This window comes from Aphelocoma coerulescens, chromosome 4 (genome assembly GCF_041296385.1).
Source record: "Aphelocoma coerulescens isolate FSJ_1873_10779 chromosome 4, UR_Acoe_1.0, whole genome shotgun sequence".
Classification (NCBI taxonomy): domain Eukaryota; kingdom Metazoa; phylum Chordata; class Aves; order Passeriformes; family Corvidae; genus Aphelocoma; species Aphelocoma coerulescens.
In genome coordinates, this window is record NC_091017.1 from 63968687 (window position 1) to 63994169 (window position 25483).

A 25483-nucleotide genomic window follows, 5' to 3' on the forward strand; every position below is an offset into this window, starting at 1 on the left:
ACATCCAGTGTATCCAAAGCCTGAAATGCTCTTTGAGACAACTGTACAATTAACTTATAGACCAAGACTACTATGGCCTTCCAAAGAAAGAACAAAGCATTCTTTTTTTCCCCAGGGCAAGTGGCTAAATATTAAGCTGACTGAATCTGGCCTGTGAATGCATGGTAAGAACACGAGAACTGAATGTGAAGGAGAACTCATACTTGAAATTCAGGCCAGGTATTTTGTCCTCGTGCCCATGCGAATTCCTGCAAACAAGTGCTTCACGGCTACCTTGAGCTGCCTGCTTCTTATAATAATGTTTGTGTACAAATTACAAGCAGTCTGTGGCAGAACAATTATTTTTCACTAGTATGGTCTCTGGCAAGCCTCATCACTGCCGGTACCACGCTGCCAGGAACGAACAGCATTTCCAGCACTTCATGAGCCACGCGATTTCGGGCCCTGTTTTTCGGGATGGTGGGGCTCGTCGAGCTTTGCAGGCTCCCCCAGCCCTGCGGGGCCCGCCGAGCTCCGTGCGAGGCGGGCGGGGCGGGCTCGGCAGCGGCGGCTCCCTCCAGGGCCGCGCCAGCCGGGGCAGCGCCGGGCTGTGACCTCAAGGGCTCGGCCCAGGCCGCCTAGTGCTCTGCAGTTCATTGAAACCTTGCTGGCTTTAGAGTTAATAATTGACCACTCGCTTTCCATTTTTGAACAAGGTCTTTATTTGCGTGGCTCAAGGTTTAGTCACGTTGTTTGCAACTGCTTTGAGCTGCTGTCCCATTGCCCGTGGGTAAGGGGGAGGGGAGTGAAACCGTGACCATCACACGCGTTTTGAGAACAACGGTACGGGGCCCCCTAGGTCTGTCCCCCTGCGCAAATCCGGCGCCTTGTGCCTGCAGGGTCCATGGAGCCAGCGGGAGCTTCGGGCCGGAGCAGCAGGACGCGCGGGGAAAGGAGCCCGGCGCCGGAGGAGTTAACGGCGGCAAGATGGCGGCGCGCCGGCCCACCCGCCTCCGCCCCCCGCGCGCGGGGCAGTGGCGCGCGGCCGGGCCCGCGGCTGTCGCGCGGTGATGAGTCACCGGCAGGCGCGCGGCGCGGGGGCGGCGGGCGCGCAGCGGGCGGCGAACATGGCCGGCGTGGCCGACGCCGCCGCCGCCGCGCCGGGCAGCGGCGGGGACGGGCGGCAGGACAGCGGCCGCGACGGGCGGCAGGACAGCGGCCGCGGGGAGCCGAAAACTCTCTGGGGGAGTAGCGAGCCGCGGCCGCCCGCTGCCGGCCCGGGGCAGCCGTCCCCGCATCAGCGAACGGAGACGTTGGGCTTCTACGAGAGCGACCGGGGCAGGAAGAAGAAGCGGAGCCTCCCGGGTGAGGGGCGAGCGGCCTCCTCCTCGCGGCAGCAGGGGCCCCGGGGTAGGGTGGCCCCCACGGGGGACTGGGGTGGCCGTGGCGGTGTTGCCCGGGGCGGGCGGCTCTTGGCAGCGCCGCCGCCCGCCCGTGCGAACTTGGGCGAGCGACTTCAGAAAGTGCGCCGGGACCGACCGGGCCCCGGGAGCGCCGGGCGGCCTGCAGGGAGCTTTCCCTCACCCCCTGCCCGTGGGTTTGGTCCGTGCAGTGGCAGGGTCGGTGCGGTGCAGCCCTTCGGCGTGGCCGGCTGTGTCCCGGCTCTCCGCACGAGTCTGCTGGGGAACGGGAGCGCGGGCGGACGGGTCCCCGTGCCCTGTCACGCAGTTTGTCAACTCCTGCTGGTCAGGAGGTTTGTAAGCAGCACGGCCATCATCCGTGGAGGTGTGTTGTGCCCTGGAGGTGGGACTCGGGCTGTCTGGCTCGATACCTGCCCGGTTCCAGCGGGCGCGCTGGGTGACAGGAGCGGAGAGGGACCGCTCAGACCGCGGCCCCGCGTTTCCCGAGCCTCGCGGGCCGGGAGGCTGCGGGTTCGCTCACCTTTCTTACTGAAGTGCTAGAAATGTTTCATTGTCTTAGCAGTTCTTGCTACACGCTCACAGCTGTGAGTACAGGGGGCTTTGTCTCTGCTGCTGGTAGTAACGGTGCCGTTAGAGCTTTGAAGTTGTATGCAGGTTATTAAAAGTCATTTAAGGTAAATGAAACTTACCCGTTGGGTATTTATAAGGAAAAATAAGGGAAAATGTCATGCCTTTGCTGTCAATCTGCAGCTATGTTTCCATTCACACTTCAACTGGTTATTTCAGATATCTACCAAGTAATTTTTGTAAATAGCCCTGCCATTTTTGTAAAAACTGTCAGTCTGTCAGGATTGATTTAATGTTGGTAAGGTTATAAATAACTTTATTAGCACTGTATTCTTAATTGATTGGCTTGCTGAAAATTTGGAAAGTGCGTGAAGTGTTAAACTTTCAAGGATTTCTCCCTCAGTCTTGGCTCGAATGTGATAACCCAAGTCTTTATAAAAAAAAAAAAAAAAGGAAAGAAAAAAGGTAATTAGGATTTAACTTTAATTATGTGCCAACAATTGAATGCTTTCCTTCCGAGTTTGATGGGTGTGCTGTTTCTTATGTGTTACCTCGTCGGACATGCGTTATCATTGATTGCAGTTCTGGGGTGTTGATGAACACTACAGAACATAAAGTTGATGTAATTTCCGTAGTTATGAAGGAATTGGCCTGATTGTAGTAGTATGAATTACTTTGAGGTGAAAAAAAAGAATGATCAAGATACTTACTGATGTGCCTGAAAAACAACTGAACAAATAACTTTATGAAAAGGGGATTGTTATTGGAGACGGTGGAGAAAACTTAACTATGTTCGTGCAGTTGATTTGAAATTTCTAAATAGTTAAAAATCTTTGGTGGTCTCTGACGCTTCATGGCAAGAAAACATAAGAACAGGCTTTTTGACTGAGTAACTAAAAATTCTAACTCACCTAAGGGTAGCAATGTATTAAATAATAGAAGTAGGGTTTTCTTCACATTGATGAAGCAAGACTGGTACTGTAAAGAGAAGTTGATTAGAGGAGAAGAGAATACTTTTTTAAAGATATATTTTCTTGATTGGTTGATTGATTGATTGGCATGCTTGTGGAAGAAGGGTCTATTTAGGATTGACAGGAGTGAAGTGAGTGCCTGGAATTGTTGTGTTTAGGATTAAATTTATGATTATAAAATAGAAACTTACTGAAGTGCATTGCATTTCATGTTTCCACAACTTTTCCTCTCCTTTCTGGTTAATGGTTTTCCTTCGTGCAGCTATGCACTGAACTATAACTTAGTTAAATCATTATCTTCTTACCTTAAAGGAATTTTTGTCCTTTTATGTTTTTCGAAGATGCTTATGCTTTCCTGTCCTGAGGTGTGGAGATAAATGAGCATGCTGTAAACATTAAGAGTATGCTATTTGAACAGATTAAGGTTGGGCCACAGTCTAAAACTTTCTGACTGCGAAAGAGGGGTATTTGAAGTAGGGAAGGAATTTGAAGTGGGAGGTAGAGTTTACTTTTAAAAGAAAATGTTGCTTGATGCTTTGATAGTAGAATTAAGCTGGTTTTGAAATGATTTATTACTTTGTTCTGCCTTGGTGTCTCATGCTGTTCTTTTGGTTACTGTGTTTTTCCTGCAGGGTCAGCCACTAATCTGTTTCACAGCTGGCAGAGCTGAGGCTGGTGCTGGGTGGCAATAAGTGCTCAGAAGGGAGGTGGCTGAATGGCTGCCCTCTCCAGTGCATCCCCTGTCACTGGAGAGATGATTTTGCAGCCACAGTCTGGAGCCTGTGTATTGATCAGCCTCAGTCATGAGGATTGATTATCTCTCAATATCTAGGACATGAAAGTCTAAGGTGTTGAAAACTTAAAATCATTTGGTTTTCAGCTACAGCCCTCTAAAATAGTTTGTGTGAGGTAAGAAGGAGTGGGAACAAATAGTTCATTAGCTAAAATCTTAGAATATCTGAAGTTGGCAGGGACCCATAAGTTACTCCATGGTGGTCGCCCATATGCATGTATTTACTGTGCAGGAAATGTCAGTTGTTTGAGACTGCTTTATCCCTAAGCTAGAGAAGGTTGTTTATTTGAGGTGGAAGAAAATACACCTGGGCAGTTAAGAGTGGATACTTGGTGTGCTTATACATAGCTCTTTTTATTTTCAAGTTTTTAAACAAGGAAGAATTGTCATAACCAAAAAAGTTACAACTGATAGTGTTACAAAGGAAGATTCCAGAAAACAAGTTTGCTAGAGATCTGAGCAATGATTTCAGGGAATGAACTTTGATTGAAACTTTATACATAAATATTAGTTTTTTACTACTCATTAAGCAACATGTTGTTTTCATTGTTTTAAAATAAATGCCTTTAAGCCTTTGAGTGGTTTTGGCCTACTTAGTAGAAGTGGATCAGTCAAAATCACTATCCAGTGACAAGCTCATACATGGGAAAATGGTTCAATTCTCATAGTTTAAAGGAAATCATGATTTATTAACAATACATAATTAACGGGTAGTTAATGAGTTATATAGCTATGATCAGTATCAGCAACATGATAAATCACAATACTGGACATACAGATAATAGTAATGCACCCCCACAAACTACAAAGTGCCTGTAATCCTCCCGAGTTCTAATCACACCCCCCACGCAAGGCAATGAAAGTTGTAAACACACCCTCTTTTGCTTCTTTTATACTTCTGCTTGAGCTGATTCCTTCTTTGCCTTAAAACTCTTCCTAATCTTCTGGCTACTGTTAAAGTCTTCATCTTCGACATGATGGATATTGAGAAGGCATTGCCTCAGACAGTTTTGGGTGAATTCTTCACACAGTGTCAGTACTTGCATTCCCCTTTTAACAGCTGTTACCTAAGCTGTTTTACTAACGATATACAGCCTCTTCCTGTCCTGAAAAATGTAGAGCATTCTACTATGCAAGGTTACTTCCCCCTCCTCTAGTCCCTAAGACTTTGGCTAAAATTGGAATTTATTATTTGTAACATGTGCTTGTATCACAATAAGTGTCTGTAGCTTTTCATCTGTTTGTCTAGATAAGTGATTTTCATCTTCTAGGTGTTGTGTGAACATTGAAAGTTTCTGGTTTTAAATGCCAATAACCAGAGATGTTGGACTTCATTGTAGTATTCTGTCACTTCTGAAATGTTACAAGGAGGTGGTAATGTCAGACCTTTTAAGTGAATGTTGAAATTTAAGTTCAACCTTCCTGTGCTGACAGCCTGAACTTCATAATTATAATTTCATATGTTATTAATTTTGCAAGACTACTCTGTACAAAGTCTTTTTCAGAAGACATATGAGCTGCTTAAACACAGGTCAGTCAGCCTTCAGGTTATTTACCTACAGCCATTAAAACCCAGGAGACCTGTACGTGCTTGATGGCTTTTTGGTTGTGAAAGACCTCATCCCAAGGGTTCAGGGTGCTTGTACTGTTTGTGCACTGAATCACTTGGGATCAGGTATCTGTGAACGTTTTGCTCTTGCAGAAAGTTGTTCTTTAAAATAAAGAACAAGTTGCTAATGTTACTAGGAGAGAAAATAGCTTATAAGAGGTCAAAAATAAGAGTTTAGTAAATTTAGGAGGACTGTTAATGCATTGAGGATTAGATTCACTCAGCATATTGCATTTTGTGTAGCGACTTCGAGTAATGTTTTGTATGAGTGGGATTTCTGCCTGGGAAAAATAGCTTGTTTGTTGGGAGGCAGCAGGGGAATGAATGGGAGAGCACCTGACTTGCATCTCCTATAACTCCTTCCATACAAAGTTTTTAAACATCAGCAGAAACCTTTTGTGTTAGAGGCCATATAAGTGAAACATGTAGCAAGTAATAAGAAACAGAAGTATCACAGCTTCTCACCCTCTGGAGGTCATGCCTGAAGTGTCTTCTTCCTGTGTGTTTTTTCTGAATAGATCTTTCATTGCTGAGATTCATCAGTGCTGAGCTAACGAGAGGTTATTTCCTTGAACACAATGAAGCAAAATACACAGAGCGGAGAGAGAGAGTGTACACATGCATGCGGATACCAAAAGAACTGGAAAAGGTGAAGTATGATTTAACATTTGATTCAATTTAGAGATGAAATCTGTTGAAATAAATTATTTAAAGAACTATTTATTTTTAAAACATTTTTGCTGCAAAAACAAGATGTAAACCTCTATAATGATTATTTTTCAACGTTACTAACGTAAACATTTTTGTTTCAGGGTTTTTTTGCCTGTTTTTCTGTTGCTGCTGGCAGCTCATGTTATTAGCAGAGACAAACAAGTGCAGATGATGACAAATTAATTCAAATATAAAGATGTCACTGATACTTAAAGGAATAGTCAAAAGAAATGTTTTTACAGCAAAACATAATTTTACATTAAAAAAAATTGTTCCAAAGATTTTTTCCAGTGTAAAATTCTCTGAGGGTGGGAAAGTTCCAGTCTTATAAAAATATGGTGACAGATGAGTTTTTCTAAGGTTTTCGTAGTCTTTTATTTTGCTTCTTTCCACTGTTTACCACGTCTTCCCTCTCTGTCCCAGTGTAATGGCCCTTCATGAGGGATTCTTGTCACCTCCTTTATGTCAGCTTAGATCTCATTTTGGCCCTGCAGTGAGCCAATTTTATTCTGGCTTAACCACGTTGATTTGGGAGGTGGCAGCAGCAGTATGCTCAAGGATGATGACATTGGTAATAAGGTTTGGCTAGGCTGCAGTGTAGTGACAACATTAAAATTAATACTGCTAAAATTCCCAAAATCTCTAGGGATGAAGTTACATAGGGCTAAATCAATTTAACTTACACTGAAGGAAGAAGCTTGTTTCACTCTTCCTCCCACTACAGTCTCCTGCTTTATGCATACTGCCTGTTTTGCATGAGCTGTGCTGCTTGTTGGACCATTCCAGGACTTAAATCAGCTCCTAATTCGGCAGTGAGTGTTTTCACTTTTACTCTGTTTGCTCTGTGCTAGGATAGTGAGCTGACTTGTTCAGCCAATATTCTTGAGAATCCAGAGTCTACACAAGGACAGAAGGGGAGCTTTATAACTATAGATGAAAGAGCAGTGGAGGAGGGAGGAAGGGTGGGTAGGATTCCCTTGGTCAGTAGCACTCATCTTCCCCCTTCAGTATCATTAAATTCATCCTTCAGCCATGATGAGGCCTGGCTTTACCAAATTAAATTGCCAGTCAGTTACTGCAGAAAATCGCAGAATGAATGAGATTGGGATGGATCCATGGAGATGCTGTAGTCCATGCCCTTGCTTAAAGCCCTGTCAGCTACAACAGGTTGTTCAGGATCGGAAGCTTTGAACGTGTCCAGGGATGGTGTCTTCACATCCTCAGTATTTACCCATTCCAGTTTATGATAGAATATTCCACTTATGGTAGAGACTCAGTTGAATGATACAGCATTTTTACATCATCTCCATTTTAATTATGTAGATTATTGTGTGCTGTCTCCTAGGCACAGAAATTATTCTGAAGGATCGTCACCACAGCTTTTCAATAAAGCTTTCAGTGTGTAAGAACACGTAATATCCACCATTCTTTTTACAAATAAGACTAATGCTGTAAATGGTGCAATTGATGGATTATACATGGTAAATCAAACTTCAGTTTCTACTTTGAATATGAAATACTATGAAACTGAATAATAAAGAGATTTAAAAAGTGATGGTTATCTTTTTACTGTGAGATTATGAAATAATTTTTTAGTTCTTTGCATTGGCTTTGTCCATGTTAGTATATATACTAACTATATCAAATTGAGCACCTAGAAATCTGCTAAATAGTGTACAGATCATCACCTGTTGCAGAAACCACTTGGCTACGTGATACAAAAATCTGCTTCTTGAAATAAAGCATGTGAGACACTAGTAAAGGAAGAGAAGAATTTTCTTAATGGCTTGTTTTGTTCACGGCCTAATAGGATCAATTGCAGAATAAGAATGAAAACTGTAATCAGGTAGAGTGAGAATAAATCGGAGTAAATTTATCAAAGCCTAATCTCAGGAGGTATAACTTAATAGGCACTTATTTAACATCCATAGTTTTAGAGAGGGATGTAATGTTCAAAGGGTAGTATTTTTGTTGTTGTTGTTCTGAGTACTCCTTTTTTATTTAGAGAAACTAGATAATTTACGATGTAAGCGCTACTTCCACTCAAGCATTTTGTGCATTTTCAGTGGAAACTTTTCATTGTAGTAGGTTACTTACACTAAATGAGAAGGTGGTCTCTATTCCTGCCATCTTAAAGTAACACTTTTCAGTTGATCTCAAAATTAAATTTGTGCTCCTTTGTTAAATTATAGTTATGATGATGGAAAAGCACTGTAGGCTTTTCTGTTAGTTCCTCAATATCTGGAATGGAGCAGCAAAAATAATGTTTACAGAAAGGAGTAGAAGGTTCAGCGCTGATTATATTTCATTGTGTGCATGTAGTAAAAACATTAGGAAAATGAGTACATTAAACAATAATTGCAAATACTAGTGCAAGCTTATAGAATGTGAAAAAACTTCATTACACTCAGACAGAGAAGAAGTCTGTCTAAATTCAAAAGAAAAAGTAGTGTTGTTTTCGAGATTGCCTGTGTTCTTTGAGGACATCTTTACAAAGTGACAGGCTTTCTGTTTTGTTTGGGTTAAGGAGTTTAAAAATAGTAAGTGTTCAGTTCCAGTCATCTTCAGTGCTTGAATATTCGACAGCTAGTTCAAAAGTTATTTTAAAAGAAATAGGTAGCTTAATGGCATATTAATGCGATGCAGAAATTTATCCACAGTTCATGTAACCACTGCTCCTAATAATTTTGAATAACAACTCAAAATGCTTAAATTCTGCGAAATTGTACTAGAGATGAATGAGCGAATATCATGAGAGAGACCTTAACATCATGATGGTATTGAAGTATTCTACCACTGCAGAATTGGTTGAAATAATATTATAAGGGAAAATAAAAACTCAGGGATGATGGCAGTGCTGTTGTGCCTGAATCAGTCATCTTATGTGGCTTGTGGATAGATGTTCTGGAGTGCAGTCTGTAGGATTGCTTTCAAAGTTACAAGGATGCATGAGGTGTAAGAGTGTTCACGGGACATGGAACTGGCCATTGCACAAGCTAACAGAGAAGGTACTTTGAAAGGCAAAGGGATTGTTAGAGATTAAAGTAATTTACTTGTACTTTGGTTTACACCCCCACCTCAGTATCTTCCTTTCCCATCAGCAGTACATACAACTTTCACATGTAGATGCGTATCTGTCCTGGATATCTAGGTCTGCTTAGATGTTGCTAGTCTTAGTTGTGTAGGCAGTTTAGATGGCTTCTATGGAATTATCCTTGCAGAAAAAAATACTAGCTCATGGTCTGACAGAAGCATAAGAGCGTATGTATAGACTTGCATTCAGGTAGAACCACAGAATCATTTAAAGAGCAGATAAAGAAGGAATGTCATGTGGTGAGAGTCTGGTATATAGGAGCTTTTGAATTGTAGAGTTTACGTCTAGTTAAATAATCATAAAGTTGCTTGGCTTGTAGCCACAATGAATGGCTTTAATGTTTCTGTAAATTAAGGATAAAACATTCAAACTGAGGGCAACTGGAAGTTTACCTCTTCATATTTTATATTCTTTGTATGAAAAAGGTGGTTATTCTCTGAAGGAGATTTACCACAGCTGTAATGAGTTGTGCAATAGAAAATTTACAAGGTAATAGAAAAATTTTTGGGGGGAGGAAAATAAGATTGAAAAAGGAGGTAGGCAGAAAATGGCTTTGCACATTTACACAGACCTCTGTGGATTTTTTCCCCCTAAGGTTAAAACATGAACTTTTGTAACTGTAGACAAAAGTCGCTACTGGTAAATGAGCTGCAGTTACATTCAAGTGCAGTTTATATATTAAATAAAGACTAAGTTCAGTGAGCTGTGAAAGTCTACAAAAGCCTTCACTGCTTGGACCTTGTGGTGCAGAATTTGTGCTGAATAGTCTTCAAAAGCATAGCATGTTAATTTTTCTACAGTTTAGCTGATTGAACAAGTGAGAATATTGTGCTTATTTGGTTAATTAGTCTTACGTAAATGTATTTTTCATAACATAATTCTTTATAAACTTTTTGTAAATTTTACAAACTACTAACATACTTCTGTTTTATTTTTGTAATTCAGTTGATGTTTTTTGGAATCTTTTTGTGCCTGGATGCTTTTCTGTATGTGTTCACCCTGCTTCCTTTGAGAGTTTTTCTGGCAATGTTCCGGTTCATCACTTTGCCTTGCTATGGCTTACGGTAAGTTGATTCAAGAGAAAGGTGTTGATACCCTTAAATAATATTTTACCATTTATGTGTGTGCTTCATTTTATGGCCTTTCAGTGCTGTTTGAACTACTAATGACTTCTTCCACTGTAAAATAGAAGTCTCGATCTAAACTAGCCAAAGTAAAGGTGTGTGGGGGACCTTTAAGCTTTACCAGCAGTCACTAACTGTCATCGTTGCTTCCTTCAGACACAACAGTTTGATAACAGCACCACTTAGGCATATTCAGGTTAGTAAAGGAGAGAGATGTAACCTTACCTTATAGTTGTGTTCTTTTATCTAACATCTACTTGAACATTGTTTTAAAATTTTGGATTTGGCTTATGTCTTTTGATAGGCTCTTTGATATTGAAACAGAAGTTGTTTGTTTTTTAACAATAAAAGCTTTCCTTATTTTCATGGAAAACTTTGCCAAAAAGATCCCTGAATAAAGTGTGTTCTTTTCTTTCCTCTTAGAAGAATCTTGGGGAGTAAAACATGGAGAGGAAAACCAATCAGAATATTAAGAAATTTTACATATTGCTTTTCAGCCTTGCTTTTCTGTTCACATCAATACTAAGAAGTTGCTAATGCATAAAATTTTTAGTTTACCTTTCTGGCACAGACATCAAAAATTGGATAGAAATAATGTCTTTCATAAAATTTGCTACTTCACAGTAAAGAAGATTGCATAAGCCTTAAGTGTAGCCTAAAATAAAAGGAGCATTTGTATTCATGTTTTGGGGGGTTTTTTCTGTATTTTCCAAAACTTGAAGTTGATTTATGTTACTGATTTTTTTTAAGTTTTTTTTTTCTTTAATCAAGTTGCTTGTATTTACATTATCAGTATTGTCTTGTGTATGTGAAGGTCTTTTAGATGCATAGTTTAGAAATGTATGTTCTGATTACAGCAAGTGCTAGGCTAGTTGCAAAAAAGTAATATTTTAAAATACAAGCTAAAGTTGAAATGTTTGTATTTGGTGATGTTTAACATAGGCACTAGATGGCAGTCTCTAATGTTTTATTGTGCTGTTATTTTTGAACTGAACCTCAGACTTTTATTAGGTCGAGAGAGTTTTCTTAGCTGTATAAAAATGACAGCTATTTGGTTTTAGCCTAATGTCAAGGCAAATTATGTGCCTATTTGTAGACATCTATATATATGCTATTACTAAATTCAGGTAAATGTAATGGATTTCAAAGTATCATTTCAGTGTTACTGCTGTTCTGTTTAAGAGTGTTCTTCCTGGTTTATAAACTCAGCTTTGCTTTTGGCAAAGAAATTTTCTGGTCTTCTGAAGTTACAATTAAAGATTTCAAAGACCAGTTGCTGGTTTTGGTTATTGTTCAATATATTGTTATATGCTGAAGAAAGTGACATTTGAAACACCATATGCACTCACATGTGTGTGATATGTGTATATATACATACATGCACCTGCAATGCTAATATTTAGTCTGCTTGCTTGACAGTATTTTGTGTGTAGGGCACAATAGAAGCTGGTTTAATCTATTGAACATGATTGTGTTAACTTTAAACTGTTACCAAATAAGATGCAGTGAAACTGAGATTATCTTGAGTGAAGAAGGCTTTGTTTTTGTAACAACTCCTAAAGCAATTTCTTTCGTCACAGTTTCCTCCAATGTGTTTGGAATTTAGTTTGCTAGAGTCTCTTCTTGTTCAGTATCTAAGGCTTTGTATAATTCATTCATGTTTTATGTCTATAGTATGTAATGGAACTTCTTCAGATCTAAATGATTCTTATTTCCAAATATTTGGAGCCTGAACAGGGGTTTTCTTGTTGTTTTTTGTAATTATGCTGATTTTATTTGTTACAGCAAAAGATATTTGTGATTTTCTTCCAGCTCAGGAAATACATTTTTATGTGTTTGTAACAAGATTGAGTTGAATAGGTAAAGTGCATTTGTAATTACAAAAGGTACTTACAAAGCAGGTGGCTGTTTATCTTTTAGCTTTCTCTTCCTTGCAAATATCAAATAAGTGTTGACTAGTTGTTATTTGAACCTGCCACATCATATTCCATTCTGTGTAGTAAATAAAAGTGCTCCTCCCTTCATCTTGACTTTTTTCTTAACATCTCAGTGAAGTAATTGAGCAGTGAGTGTTCTGTTTCCCTTCCAGGTTACTCTTCAGTTTATTTATTTCCTCATAATTCTGTCTTCTCTTTTCAGTGTAGAGAAAGATTATATTACCCATTATTTCTTTAAAACAGTAAAACCACATTCTGTATAAATGGGCTAATTACTATCTATGGTATATTATGTGAAGTGCTTAAATATAGGGGAAGTGGTTTAAAGCCTCTTCCACATGTTGTAATATTTCATTTTACAGAGTTCTAAAAGGAAACAAAGAGTAATGTATCTTAAAGAAAACAGTTTCCTTTTTCTGCCTAGACAGTGTAAACACTTCAGTTTGACTTCTAAGTCATCCTTCCTCATCACTTGATCTTTCCTTTTGAGCAAATATAGTTCTGTGTTTTTGTCAGAGCTATATTGGTGCTAACAAAGCAATTTTTTTAAAAACTTCAAGAACTTCAGTCAGAAAAATCCAAGGTTCTCTCATTGAGTGAACTAAACTGCTGGTTTAATTACTGTGATCAAACTGACAAAAGCTGAATCAACGCGTGGTGGTAGTTTGGGCAGGTGCAACTTCATTACTTCTATGCTCTGTAAGTGGCAGGTTGCTTTTAAAAGAAAATTAACAAACTTCACAAAATTAGATTACATCCTCTGAAATTGCAAAAAATCAGCTCTACTGTATTTTCTTTTGAGTCCAGAAAAGAACTTTCCTAAATTATTCTCTCTGCATCTTGTAGGCTACTCTCACTTTATTAAAATATTCTTTGACAGCATAAAAGGTTTGTTGTTCCAGCAAAGTATGTGCCAAGGTAGACAGAGAAGTAGACCTGGTCGAGTTAGTTCTGTTTGGAATTACAGTCCTTGGTGACAGGTTCCTAAAACTGCCTCTATTTGTGGTTGAAAAGTACAGTTTCATTTTACAATTCAGACAATTTTTTCATCAATACCTCAGACCCAGAGATTCTGAGTAGATTAATATTACTGCATGTTTTGAAACTCTTTCATAGAGCTAATTTATTATTTTTCCTGAAAATATGTTGCATACCAGTAAAAGGTGATGTGGGAATGTGGAAAAGCTCTTTTGTATTATTTGTAAAACACCATGACATGAAAGCTAAAATTTTACATTAGTGAAACTCTGATGGGACTCCCAGTTTAATTGTTTAAAGGCATTTTACATCATCTCCACAAAGCAAGAAAGGATTTGTTAGGGAAAGTGATTTTTTTTTTCTCCAAATTCTAGTTTTCTCAAGAAAATACAGTAGAAGATTATGAATTTTCTTATACATAAAGATTGATTGACAAAACCTTTACTAGAGGACCCCCCCCCCACCTCATCTCGGGGGGTTCCCCACCCCACACTTCTGGGAGTGGGTCCAGGACCCTTTGGGCTCTTCCCAAGAGATGAGGGCAGCACGTGGATGGTGGAAGCCAAACAAGATCCTGCTTTGTGTGAGCCCATGCCCCAGCACCTCCAGTGCCTCACACTGGTGCTGAATCCCACCGGGAACTAGAACATGGTGCTAATGACACCAAGTTTGTGGGTTCAATCCCTGTGCAGGCCATTTACTTAAGAGTTGGACTTAACAATCCTTGTGGGTCCCTTCCAACTCTGAATATTCTGTGAATCTGTGAATTCTTTCATATGGAAGTAGATATAGGTTATAAATACATGTTCTGCATTTTTATTTTACTCTGTTCTCTGAAATAAGTAAATTTAGGTCCTGTCAGCAATAACATCAATAACTTCCACTGTATTCTATGTACCTCTTAAAATTCCCATTGACTTCCTGTGAATTCAGGTTCATGTTTTTCAGTAGGAAATAAATAGAACATCATTATTTCAAGAAAGAAACTGTAGGAAGAAAGCGTATCTGGAAGAATAAAACAAACAAGTACACTGGCATTCTTCTTATGGACATTATTTATTTGTTCATAATATCAGGCTAGCAAATAAATTTGAACCTCTGTTGCACACTTATTCCCAAGCCTAATTTTTTTTTTTTTTTTTTGCTAAGGAATTTAGCTATGAAATCCATAAACTTCCTATTGTCATCTGAAGTTCATTGAGGAAGTTGTGCATCTGCCCACCAAAATGTTAGCTTTCTACCAACCAAAAAAAGGAAGATGCATTCATTATTTTCTGTAGTATACTCTCAGATCAAGTACTCCTTTCTCCTTTCCATAACAGTGCATAGTGTAGCAACATTACAACCTTCTCTTTCTTTCTTTCTTGTAAATCAGACCGAAGGGAAGAGCACTTTCACTTCCTTTATAGGATGGAATGTGGTGTCACAGGGATTCCTCCTTGGTGAGTAAGTCCTGATTTTCTTTTTCCTTCTGTGCTGTCAGCCAAATTCACACATCTACATGTAATCAGTAAAAAGACTGGTTACAAATGAATTATATAGCTAAAATAACCAACATACCTCAAAGGAGAAACAAAGAGTTTTAATAATGAACACATGAAACTGATTCAGTGCTATTTGTGGTAGGTATATTTTCTTATGTAACTTTACATCATTGTGGAAATAGCATCTAATTTGTGATCTTAGATTTAAAGCATTTTTCACATAGACTGCCTGAGGACCAATTTGGCCCATTTTAAAAAAGGGTATCTTGGAAAAACTATAGCCCCTGCTGTACTTCAGTTTATAGTGCCTTAAGCTTTTTGACGTGTCTTCTAAGTACTGCTTCAGTCAGGTTCATAGCTATATTTCTGTGTGTACTTAAAGCAGGTTTTTTGTAATGCTTAAGCTAAATCTTAGGGAGTACTGAAAGTTCATCTTAGTATTAGACTTAGAGGTGTTTCCCTGCATAATAAAATATAGCACTTTAGCATATGTTTGTTTACTGACTTGAGTTATATTTGATTCTGTTATTTAAAAAATAAAAGCTTAATGAAAACTTATTCTAGTTGTCACTTACTTGAAACCTCGTTTTGTTTTTGTTTTTTTTTTATTTTTTTTTGAGACAGCTCTCATCGGGGCCTAACAGCAAGGTTGGTTTCGTTTCATTCTTAGCATGGTCTCGTGCTATATTGTGTGCATGTAGAGGCTTTTTATTGTTTGAGAAATGCAATGCCACCTAATCTTGGCAAGCTCGGCTCTCAGTTTCTTAGAATTCTTCATTCGGGACATATTTTTCTTATAATCACAATTTTAAAACAGTGAAGTCCTGCATATTATAAGGTGCACCTCTTTTTAAAAACCTCAAACTGGAAATTGGATTTGATCAAAATAGCTTTTTTTCCTGAAGCCAAACTTGAGCATAATTGTAGGAAAATATTTCCAATAGATCACATTGTCCATTTAAAAAAAATTTAGTGTGTAGTTATGTGGGCAGGTATACCCTTCAGGCAGCCTTGCTTGGATTTTATTTTCCCTGACATCTTTACTTATGCTAACAGGAAAGTATCCCCTTATGTGTTAACATAATAATTTTTGTTAGTCCTTTATGTAAGATTAGAGATTTGCGACACCACAGTTCATTAAGGAAGGATACATTGAAGAACTGACAGTTTGATAAAGACTACATGCATAACAAAACCCCGTTGTTCAGTTTCTGTGCAAGTATCTGTGATGTAAAATGGAGAAAGAAAAGATACCTAAGCAAAACTTTAACTAGACCATCATATCAATAACTGAAATATATTGTAAACCTCAATGGCTGCCTAACTGTTTGAAAGTGTTACAATTGAATAATGTAGTTAGGAAGGGTTTGCTGTAAAATACATGCTTAAACTTGTAACATGCTGAAAGACTTTTTCAGTGCATTATTAGCTGAACAATAAACCTATATAAAAAGGGTTTTTAAGTGTCTACATTTATAGAAACATTACTCTTACAAAAGCTTTAAAATTTATATGTATGTATGTTATTAAGATGAAAACATCAGTCTAAAACATTTTTGCAGTGATAGTATATTCATATCTTTAATGTAAATTTAATATGACATCAGTATTGGAAATTTTATATGTGTTGACTTCAAAGGAGTAATTGTTTAGAGTAATCTGAATTATTTGGATGAGACTAAATAGTCTTAAGCTAAAGGAACCAATTAAAATGCAGAAATTGTATAGATAAACAAGAAAAAATCTTGAATGCCTGTTGATTTTTAAAAAACTAACAAAACAATCAAAACCCAAACAACTCTAAAAGGTGACTGGAAAATTGTATGTAATCAGACTAGTGAAGAATTGAGGAGCACCAGGAGGCCTGGAAGACAAAAATAAAGAAATCATATGATAGTCTGTGCAGTTAAGTTTAAAATAATATATTCAGAGTGCATATGGGTTGGATGCCAAAGTACCTAAGTCCAAGTGTACTTGTCTGCAGATTACACAATGTAGTGAAAGCACTGTTCATTTTGTAGTCACAGTTGCTGAAAAGCATACCAGAAACAGCTGTAGTGGGACTTTTTTTAGACTTTTTTATACAGCAAGAACAAATTTCTTTTTGTCCAGGTTGCATTTCATGTTCCAAATAGTTTAATAACTTTAAATTCAATAAGCAAGGCTTATTAAAATACCTAACACACAGTCTTGGTTTTTTTGGAAATCACTTGCTTAAGCAATCTTGTGCATTAGGTACTTGTGATTTTGATCGTATTAAAGACAAATGTAGGTAAACTGTGATTTATTTTTAATAGCACTCTGCTTAATGCTGAGTAACTTCAGTTGTACAACTGAACAAAAAAGAGTTTGGTGGTGTAGATACCAATAGTCTGAAAGTCTTGAGCTGGTTTGCTTCTTCAATCAACTAAAGGGAAAATACTATGAAATCCATCATGCTGTTCAGTAGCAAACATTAAGGATCAGTAGAATGACCATCTGTGTAGTCATGGCCTGTATGGATGATTGAAACTAATGCTTTTTAACCAGTAGATGGAGACAGAATTCTTATTACAGTATAAAATGTGGATCATGGCATTTTGAGTATGATGTTAAATAGAAATACCTTGAAAATTACAGACAGGTAACTAGTTCCTTAAACTTTCACTTACTTAAGGAGTTTGCTTATGATGAGCACTGGTTTTCCACACTAGATTTTTCTTCTTTTTTTGGATCGTAATGTAACACGATTTTGTAACACGGGATTTTTTTACAAGTGTTACAAGTAATCTTGGAAAAAAAAATTGTTGTTGTTGTTTTTCCTAAAATTCATCGAAGCTGCTTGCTTTTAGGTTTCCCAAGGGAGAAGGCATACACAGATCCAGTGGTTTTCTAAACAGAGGAAAGACTTGTATTTATACTTTCTAAGTTTGTCTCATGATGGACAAACCATAAATTGGAAAGTTTGAAGCATGAGTATTAAACCTAGATTTTTATTGTGTTGTAAAAAGTTGGTTTTTTGTGACAGACTGATATGCCCAGTTCCTAGTTCTTGGTTATTTCAGTCAGTGCAGTATAGAAATTTTGCCATAGTTTGACTTTCAACTGCTTTAAATACTGCAGGATAAGCATTGAGCTTGGCATGCTTCTGCTTTTTTAACAATTGACTGGGCTGAAACAAGCATGGTGTGGAATAGGAAGGTATAGTAGTATGGCTTGCACATCACTTTATGTTGAAATTAATAATAAGCTTGTATATCCCCTTAAGTATGCATTTCTGTGTTTATATTATTTTGAGAAGTAAGGCTTTGTTTCAGTGGAGATTTTCTGTCAATTAGTAGATGTAATGATAATTATACCCAAAGGCTGAGGAGGTTGAACATCTTGTTAAGTACACGCTGTAGAATGTTGAAGTCTCTGTGTGGTTTTTTTCTGTATTGTCAAAATTTGCTGGTTAACATTACAGTGCGAGAGAGTCTCTGTAGAGGAATGCTTGGATTTTCACTGAATTCTTGCAGATTGAAGGATCATCTCATGTTTAAACATTTTGGTGTATTCAGTGTTAGTAAAGCAAGATAAGATTGTACATAGTGGATAGTAGAAAGAATGGATACATCTTACTCTTTAGTTTAAAAGTACTTTGCTGTTTGAAGAAGTTTTAAAATTTGATTCCTTGATAGTCTAGGCTGTACAGCTGATGTGGGAACTTGAGACTTAGCATAATGAAACCACTTTTAAAATTCTGTAAAGAGCGTCTTAAAGAGTATGACTTAAAGCAAAAAATCTTTGAAGTAGTAATGGAATAATCATAGAATCATTGAGTGGTTTGAGTTGGAAGGGACCTTAAGGATCATCAGTTCCCTGACGTGGGCAGGGATACCTTCCACTAAGCCAGGTTGCTCAAATAATGGCAGGAAATAATAAGGTGAAAAGATATAAATTATGTATTGTAATAAGGTTCACTTGAAGGACAGTCCGGATGCCCTGAATCCTTTTATTTACTGGTTTGAGGTGTGAAAATTGTAATGTAAATTATATTCAGCCAAATTTTGAAACCATGTAACATTATTTCTGGAATCTAGTAGGATATTAGAGGAACTACATCTTGGACAAAGGCTCTCATGATACTATCTTTTAAGAGCAGAGTTCATTAAAGCCAGGCAGGTGTTAATATTTAACTCAGTTGTGCAGCATCACTGTATGCCTGGGATAGCTTTGAAGGAAAAGACTAACTGCTATCTGCAGAGCAATTCTACTGTTCACTGTTTTGTTACCTTGCTACCAGAATGATTAAAGTTGTGTAGTTGTAGTGCTCTTAAATTATTGTTCTCATTTTGTCACTCATGAGGAAAAAAAGACCCATATGTAATTTTCATGTGAAATCTTTCTCTCTGTGTCATACTTCATACACAGCTGTAAAAATGGGAGTTGTTTGGAAGTGAGTTAAGCTGTTTCAGCTTCTCATACCTCCATTCAATGGTTTCTAAAGTTGTACATATCACACTCTGAGTTATCACATCAGCTCAGTAATGTTAATTCTTAAAACTTGGGTCCCTGCTTTCAAGTGAGGTATTGAAATTACCAGCACTAAGCTATGTTTTCCTTGTTTGTTTCTTGACTTTTTTGTAGTTGTCATAGCTTGGACAATATGAGCTTTTTTATTTGTTTCTTTGAGATTCTGTAGTACTCATGCTTGCATGACTACAGCAGTAGGAGTTTGTATGTGATATTAATCACGAGGTCTGATTAGTTAGTGCTTAAGATGTCCTGACAATACTTTTCAGTGTTGGCATTGAGTAGTTACTGGAGACAATAAGTAAAAACATGCATTGAGAAAAATGAATGCAGAATGCTAGGATGCTATGACAGGCACGAAATCACATCAGCCTGTGTGTGTTTATATGTATTAAACAGCTTAATGCAAGGGATAGGAATAATTTCTGACAAATACAGATTGAACCAGTGTGAGCCTGATCATACACTAAAACTGCAATGGTCAGCTCTCACTGAACCCTGACTACATCCTTTCATTACTGCGGGCTTTGCAGTCAGTTCTGTGTATTTGCCAAGAGGTGACAAAGCATTAGACTTAATCCATTTATTTGATTTCCTTGTCTTTGTAGGAAATAATTGTCCCTTTTCCATTTTATATTCAGAACCACACCTCAAAATCCTTTTGTAAATGTTATTAACCAGAGTGGAAGATGATTCTGCTACAATAAAAATGCTTCTATGGATTTATGCAGTAGACATGGTTAATCTCTCTCAATTGGAAACATGTTAGTGGTACACTGTAGATTACTTGTTTAGTCAATATGGAGGGGTCTTTCCTAAGTGTACAATGAAAGAAAACTGTAATATATTTTAAATGCCGGGATCATCTTACTCTTCTTACGTTCTAGGATGTAGTTTTCTGTAGTTAATCTTTGCAGTAATCCCTTGTACTGAGTAGGGGGTTGAGATGCTGGCAGCTCTGCTGTCGTCAGACTGAGGAATTGAAACTGTGGGGATATTTTTGTGACTAAGATGTTGTGGTTTAATCTCAGGCAGCAACTAAGTACCATGCAGCCACTCACTCACTCCCTCCATCTCCCACCCATGGGGAACAGAATTGGAAATTTAAGGTAAACCTCATGGGCTGAAATAAGAACAATTTAATAATTGAAACAAAATATGCTAATAATAATAAAACTAAATATGCTAATAATAGTAATAGTAATGAAAAGCAGAAGGAGAGAGTCTAACAGAACCCAAGAAAAACAAGTGACAGAGTTGCTCATCAGCCACTGCCTGGTACCCAGCCGGTCCCTAAACAGTGATAGACCCTGTTCTGGGTAACTCCCCCAGTTTATATACTGTGTGTGATGCTCTGTGGTGTGGAATATCCCTTTCGCCAGTTTGAGACATCCTGTCCTGGGTACACTCTGTGCCAGCTTTCTGTGAAGCTCCTCACTAGCAGAGCATGAGACACTGAAAAACCCTTGACTCAGGGTAAACATTTTTTAGCAACAACCAAACCATTCAGTGTGTTATCAGCACTCTCATACTAACTCCAAAAAAAAACCAGCTACTAAAAAGACAAGGCACTCTGTCCCTGCCCAAACCAGGACTCTTGTTCTGCAGTTGTCACAGCATTACTGCTGTTTCTGCTTCTCATGTGGATAAGGAGTTATGTAGAACTTTGAATAGAACATTAATATATTGTATTTTTAATTAAAATGTCAGAAAAAATACTGTTTATTGCAGTTTTTTTTTTTCCTAGACATACAGACAGACTACTGAGAAGCTAAATCTAAGTCACCTTGAGAAGTAGGGCAAGAGGACTTCAAGTTGTGCCAGGGGAGGTTTAGATGGGATATTAGGAAAAATTTCTTCGCTAAAATGATTGTAAAGCAGTAGAACAAGCTGCTGCTCAGGGAGTAGTGGAATCACCATCCCTGGAGTTATTTAAAAGATGCATAGACTGTGGTTTAGTAGTGGACTTGGCTGTGATAGGTTAACAGGTAGACTCGATTATCTGAAAGGTCTTTTCCAACCTAAATTATTCTAAAATTCTCTAAAAACATTATTTGAATGAGATCTGTTCTGCAAAAGTTTAATTCTTGTAAAGCACAGCAATCAAGAGCAGTTGATCTGACTCTTTAAGGCAGCTTTTGAATTGAATCACAGTGATAATCAAGTTTGTTCTGTACACAGCACATTCTGAAAGTCTTTTAATCTTTCCAGTGTATAGGATACTGTGTGCAAGTTGGTATGCAACTTCATACAGTGTTAGTCTCCTGAGATAGTTTTCAGAGTTGACACCACCTTTAGAAGAACAGTTGTGCTCCTGATTGTGTAGCCTCTTCTCAGAGTTTGTATTCCCCTGTGATGGTTGCTGTCTGCATTTAGGTTGGCTTCTCCTGAGTTGGTTCTACTTGAGTGTAGTCATATGGATGAAAATCAGCACAAGCAGAAGAGTGATAGAGTTAACAGCTCAGAACATCTGCAACTTGTGACTGTACTGGTGGTTGAGCATCTTTGATGTTACTTGTAAGCCAGAAAACCTTTGACGTGATATTTTCAGTCTGTATTGATTTGTGGACATCAAAGCATTTTCCTGTGAGAATCTTTCTTGACTGCTTCAGAAGCTTCATAAACAGATTCTACTCACTAGTGCATATCAGTAAGAGACCATCCTATCATTAAAATTGGTACCTTACCAAACTTTTAAAAGACAAACTTTTGAAGCAGGTGTCTCTTTTGTTCATCAGGTTTTGTCTGCCAGGTACTCACTACTTCTCTAATCATAAAGTAGTTGTTGGCTGGAAGAATGAAGATGCTCATTTTCTGAGTAATAAATTCTGATTCTCTTTTTCTCATGCTAAGGCCTGGCATTACTGTTGTGGAATAATAGCACGTCCTTTACCACCGTATCCCCGTCTGTATTCCAGAGTTTGAGTGTTGGCTGGGAGACTTGTGCAGAAATGACTGAATATATTCCAAAATGGAAGCACATTGGAGAAAAAAGAATATGCTCTTACTCAGCAGATGAGCAGTAATCATAATCATGGGCTTGTTTAAGTCCTGTGAACATTTCAGTATATACTATTATATTTTAATAAGTATAATCATTTAAGTCAGATGTAGTTAAATAAGGCAGTAAACTTTCAAAGTGTGATTTTGCAGGTTGGGGAGGGTGCCTTTTTTTCTGTGTCATGCAAAGACAGTCGTAGGTTTCTTAAGCAGTGGGCAAAAGGTACATGTTCAGTTTAATTTTTTTTATTGGTGTTTGCAGTTAAAACTCTGTTTGGGGGCTGAAGAAAGGAAGCAAATTCACTGAGGCATTTTGTTGAGGACTTAGGCTGAAATAAGATGTGGTGTGGATATTGTTTGTTACTGGATGACTTCTGAAAGCAAGAAAATATCTCTTAAGGGAGAGGAAACCACTGTAAGCAGTTCTGGTATGCTGGACTAGGTTGAATTCTTTTATTCAGAATGTAATTAATTTTAATGCAGTTAATGAAGTAAAAAGTATATAATAAAAGTAGCAGTTGCTCTCTGTAGAAAGTGGAATACTGTAAATCTGGGAGTTCTGGAAACTTTCTTGCTTATACTCCCAGCAAGAGCACAACCTATTTGCCCATTGTGGAATGTCACTGTGTGGTTCCAGGAGTGATATAATGCATGAATGCTGTTTGCAGGGCGTTTTTCTTTTAAATGGAAAACAACAAAGAAACCCAAAGTACATCACTCCAGCTGTGGCTTAAATAGAATGAGTGAGGTAGCAGGGATTTTTGACTTCTCTGCAGGTCTGTAGAATGACTCCAGAGGTCATAAGTAACTTCTTGGATTTTTTTTTTTACAAATGGCGTACTTTTTTACAAGATAACTCTTAATTCTGTTTTCTAAATGTGTTATCAGTTCATGGGAATATTGCCTAACCACTGGATGACCTACTGATTTAAGAATACAGAAATTGAAAATTAATAGCTTGAGTTCTGCTAATTGCTTCCAACTTCTTTGAAACATTAATTTCTGTAAAAGCATTTCAATGTATTTAAAAAATAGTATATGTAATAGAAATTATTCCTTCTTTTTGTGTTTGATTCTCAAGCTTTGGATGTAATTCAAAGGCTTTTTAACTGCTTTGCATCCTATTAATACTAAACTAAATAAATAGACAAGTGAATACTGCCTTGCAGTTTCATTATGCTTATGGCTACTGTTGGGGGAATTGAGATAAAGCTATTTTCTTCCTGTAGTTTTACTTTATAGGAAGAAATTGTGTAATGATTCCTTTAGTCTAATGGGTTACTCATGGGTCTATAGATAGAAAAGTTCTGCATTTGGTTCACAATCAGCCTCAAGCTCTGATGTCAAATTGTTTGCATTTACTGCTGCAGAGCTTACAGCTAAATGAAGATACAGAATTTACTACCTGTTCCTCAGCATCTGGTTCATTATACTGAAATTGAAGACGACTGCTTCATTTCTTTTTGATCATAGTGAATACAATTTCTGTACCTGAGGAAGTCAAAATCATAGAATTGGCTGGAATAGGGAAGGTCAATTAGAAACCAAAGGGCATGCATGCAGAAGGTTATTAGTAAGTGGGAGCTCTCAAGAAATACAGTGTTTTAATTACAGGGATGTGGTGAGTAAGAGACTGTGATCCTGTTCATGAGTGTGATCTATAAATGTGTATCATGGTCATGGTGTTGGAGTGAAGGGCAGGGGAAGGGGCATAATAAATGACATTAAAATATGTCCATGATGAACAGCTTCTGTAAATTCATATCGACTTATACCCACAAAATACAGATGTTACTATGACATTTAGTGGAGCTTTTTGCCTTTTGTATTTCAGTGACAGACGTTTGCTACAACCTGCTCAGGTATGTGACATTCTCAAAGGAGTTATACTGGTCATCTGCTACTTCATGATGCACTATGTTGACTACTCTATGATGTATCATCTGATAAGGGGACAGTCTGTCATAAAGCTCTACATCATCTATAATATGCTTGAGGTAAGAATGTTGGCATCAGAATATGAAGCATGCTTTTTTCAGACTATCTAAAATATTTTGTATTACAGTAGTTGTACTTAGCATGTGGTACAGGTGGTATTCTCACAAATCTGCACACACCTATGATAGTAAGCCTAGATGCCATGAAACAGTCAGGTTTGTGAACAGTAAGTTTTTAGATACTGCTTCATAATGCCTGATTTATGGAGCTTAGTAAGTTTCATAGCAAGAAACTTGAGAAATGGAAACAGAAGAAGTGTCTTATGAAATGTCAGGGAGTGAATGAAATTATGAACTTGCCAAGAAAAGTAGAAACTGTTGATTTGAAATAATTATAAGATCCCAAGAGAGAGCAAAGAAGGAGGATAATAGAAAACATGGAATTTGGGTTTTAATTCATCATTACGGAAATACAGCTTTCATTGTATGCAAGGACACCTATTACTGCTTAACCTCAGTCCTGGCTAGCAGACAAAAACCTGAGTATGTAAGCAATAGGGTGAATAAATGTAGTGAAACAAGAGAAGGAAATTCCGTTTTGGGAGATACGAGAAATTCTGGCAAAAAAAACCCAGTTTCTGTTTTGCTGTTAATGTAAAGTATAAGATTTTTATTGTACTTCTGTGATCAATGGTTCACAGAGTAAATGTTTACATAGCTACAATCTTACCTCCATCCTATAAATATAGGACATAGTAGGAATACAACCTCTTAAAAGGACTCAATCAGAGCTTTGTACACAAAAGTTACTCTACTAGGATTCCAGGATTTCTGAATGACATATTAAGCCTTGTTTGAACATCTGTTGTACCTTTGTTTGAAGACTGCTGAAACAGGGTTACAGTCTGCAAAATATGAATATTTTGTCAGAAGGCACTTGTTCTTTCCTCATAAAATATGAAAATATTGCATAAGGAACACACTTTGTTGTACTAAGTGAAATAAATATCATACAAGCCACCTCAGTTGTTTATTCATAGGTTTTTTGTTGTCTTTGATTTTACATTTGCTGGAAAACATGTACAAATATTAAATTGGCACTGAGTTACTATCTGGATTTTAGTTGTGTGGGGAAATACTCATCCATATATAGTTTCATAATTGATGAGAGATTATCACTTACTAAATAAATCCATGTGCTCAAAATAGTAATTTCTCTCTATTTCAAGACTACTTCAAATCAGGCTTGTACTTTCTTAGCTTTATGTGCTTACCACATAATTTGAAGCAATACTGCAGTGTTTGCTATGAATTGGAAGCCATGTGCCATTCTGTTTGGAATGAGGAATTGAATTACTTTGATGTGTTTGGCAGAACCAAAATC

The 25483-nt window shown here is 37.8% G+C and overlaps 1 protein-coding gene across 5 annotated transcripts in view; it reads left to right on the top strand.

Moving 5' to 3' along the window:
* The first annotated feature begins 1085 nt into the window (after positions 1-1085).
* The window catches only part of TAPT1 (transmembrane anterior posterior transformation 1), a 51130-nt gene continuing 26732 nt past the window's right edge, over positions 1086-25483 (top strand). The window contains exons 1-5 of one of the 5 annotated variants that reach the window (XM_069014378.1): positions 1087-1344; positions 5859-5989; positions 10091-10209; positions 15293-15316; positions 23997-24159. In XM_069014378.1, coding sequence (XP_068870479.1) covers positions 1107-1344; positions 5859-5989; positions 10091-10209; positions 15293-15316; positions 23997-24159 — 675 coding nt within the window. In that variant the 5' untranslated portion in view covers positions 1087-1106. Of the gene's footprint in view, positions 1345-5858; positions 5990-10090; positions 10210-14559; positions 14631-15292; positions 15317-23996; positions 24160-25483 lie in introns of those variants that run through there. The other 4 variants (XM_069014382.1, XM_069014381.1, XM_069014383.1 and 1 more) reach the window with 4 other exon arrangements.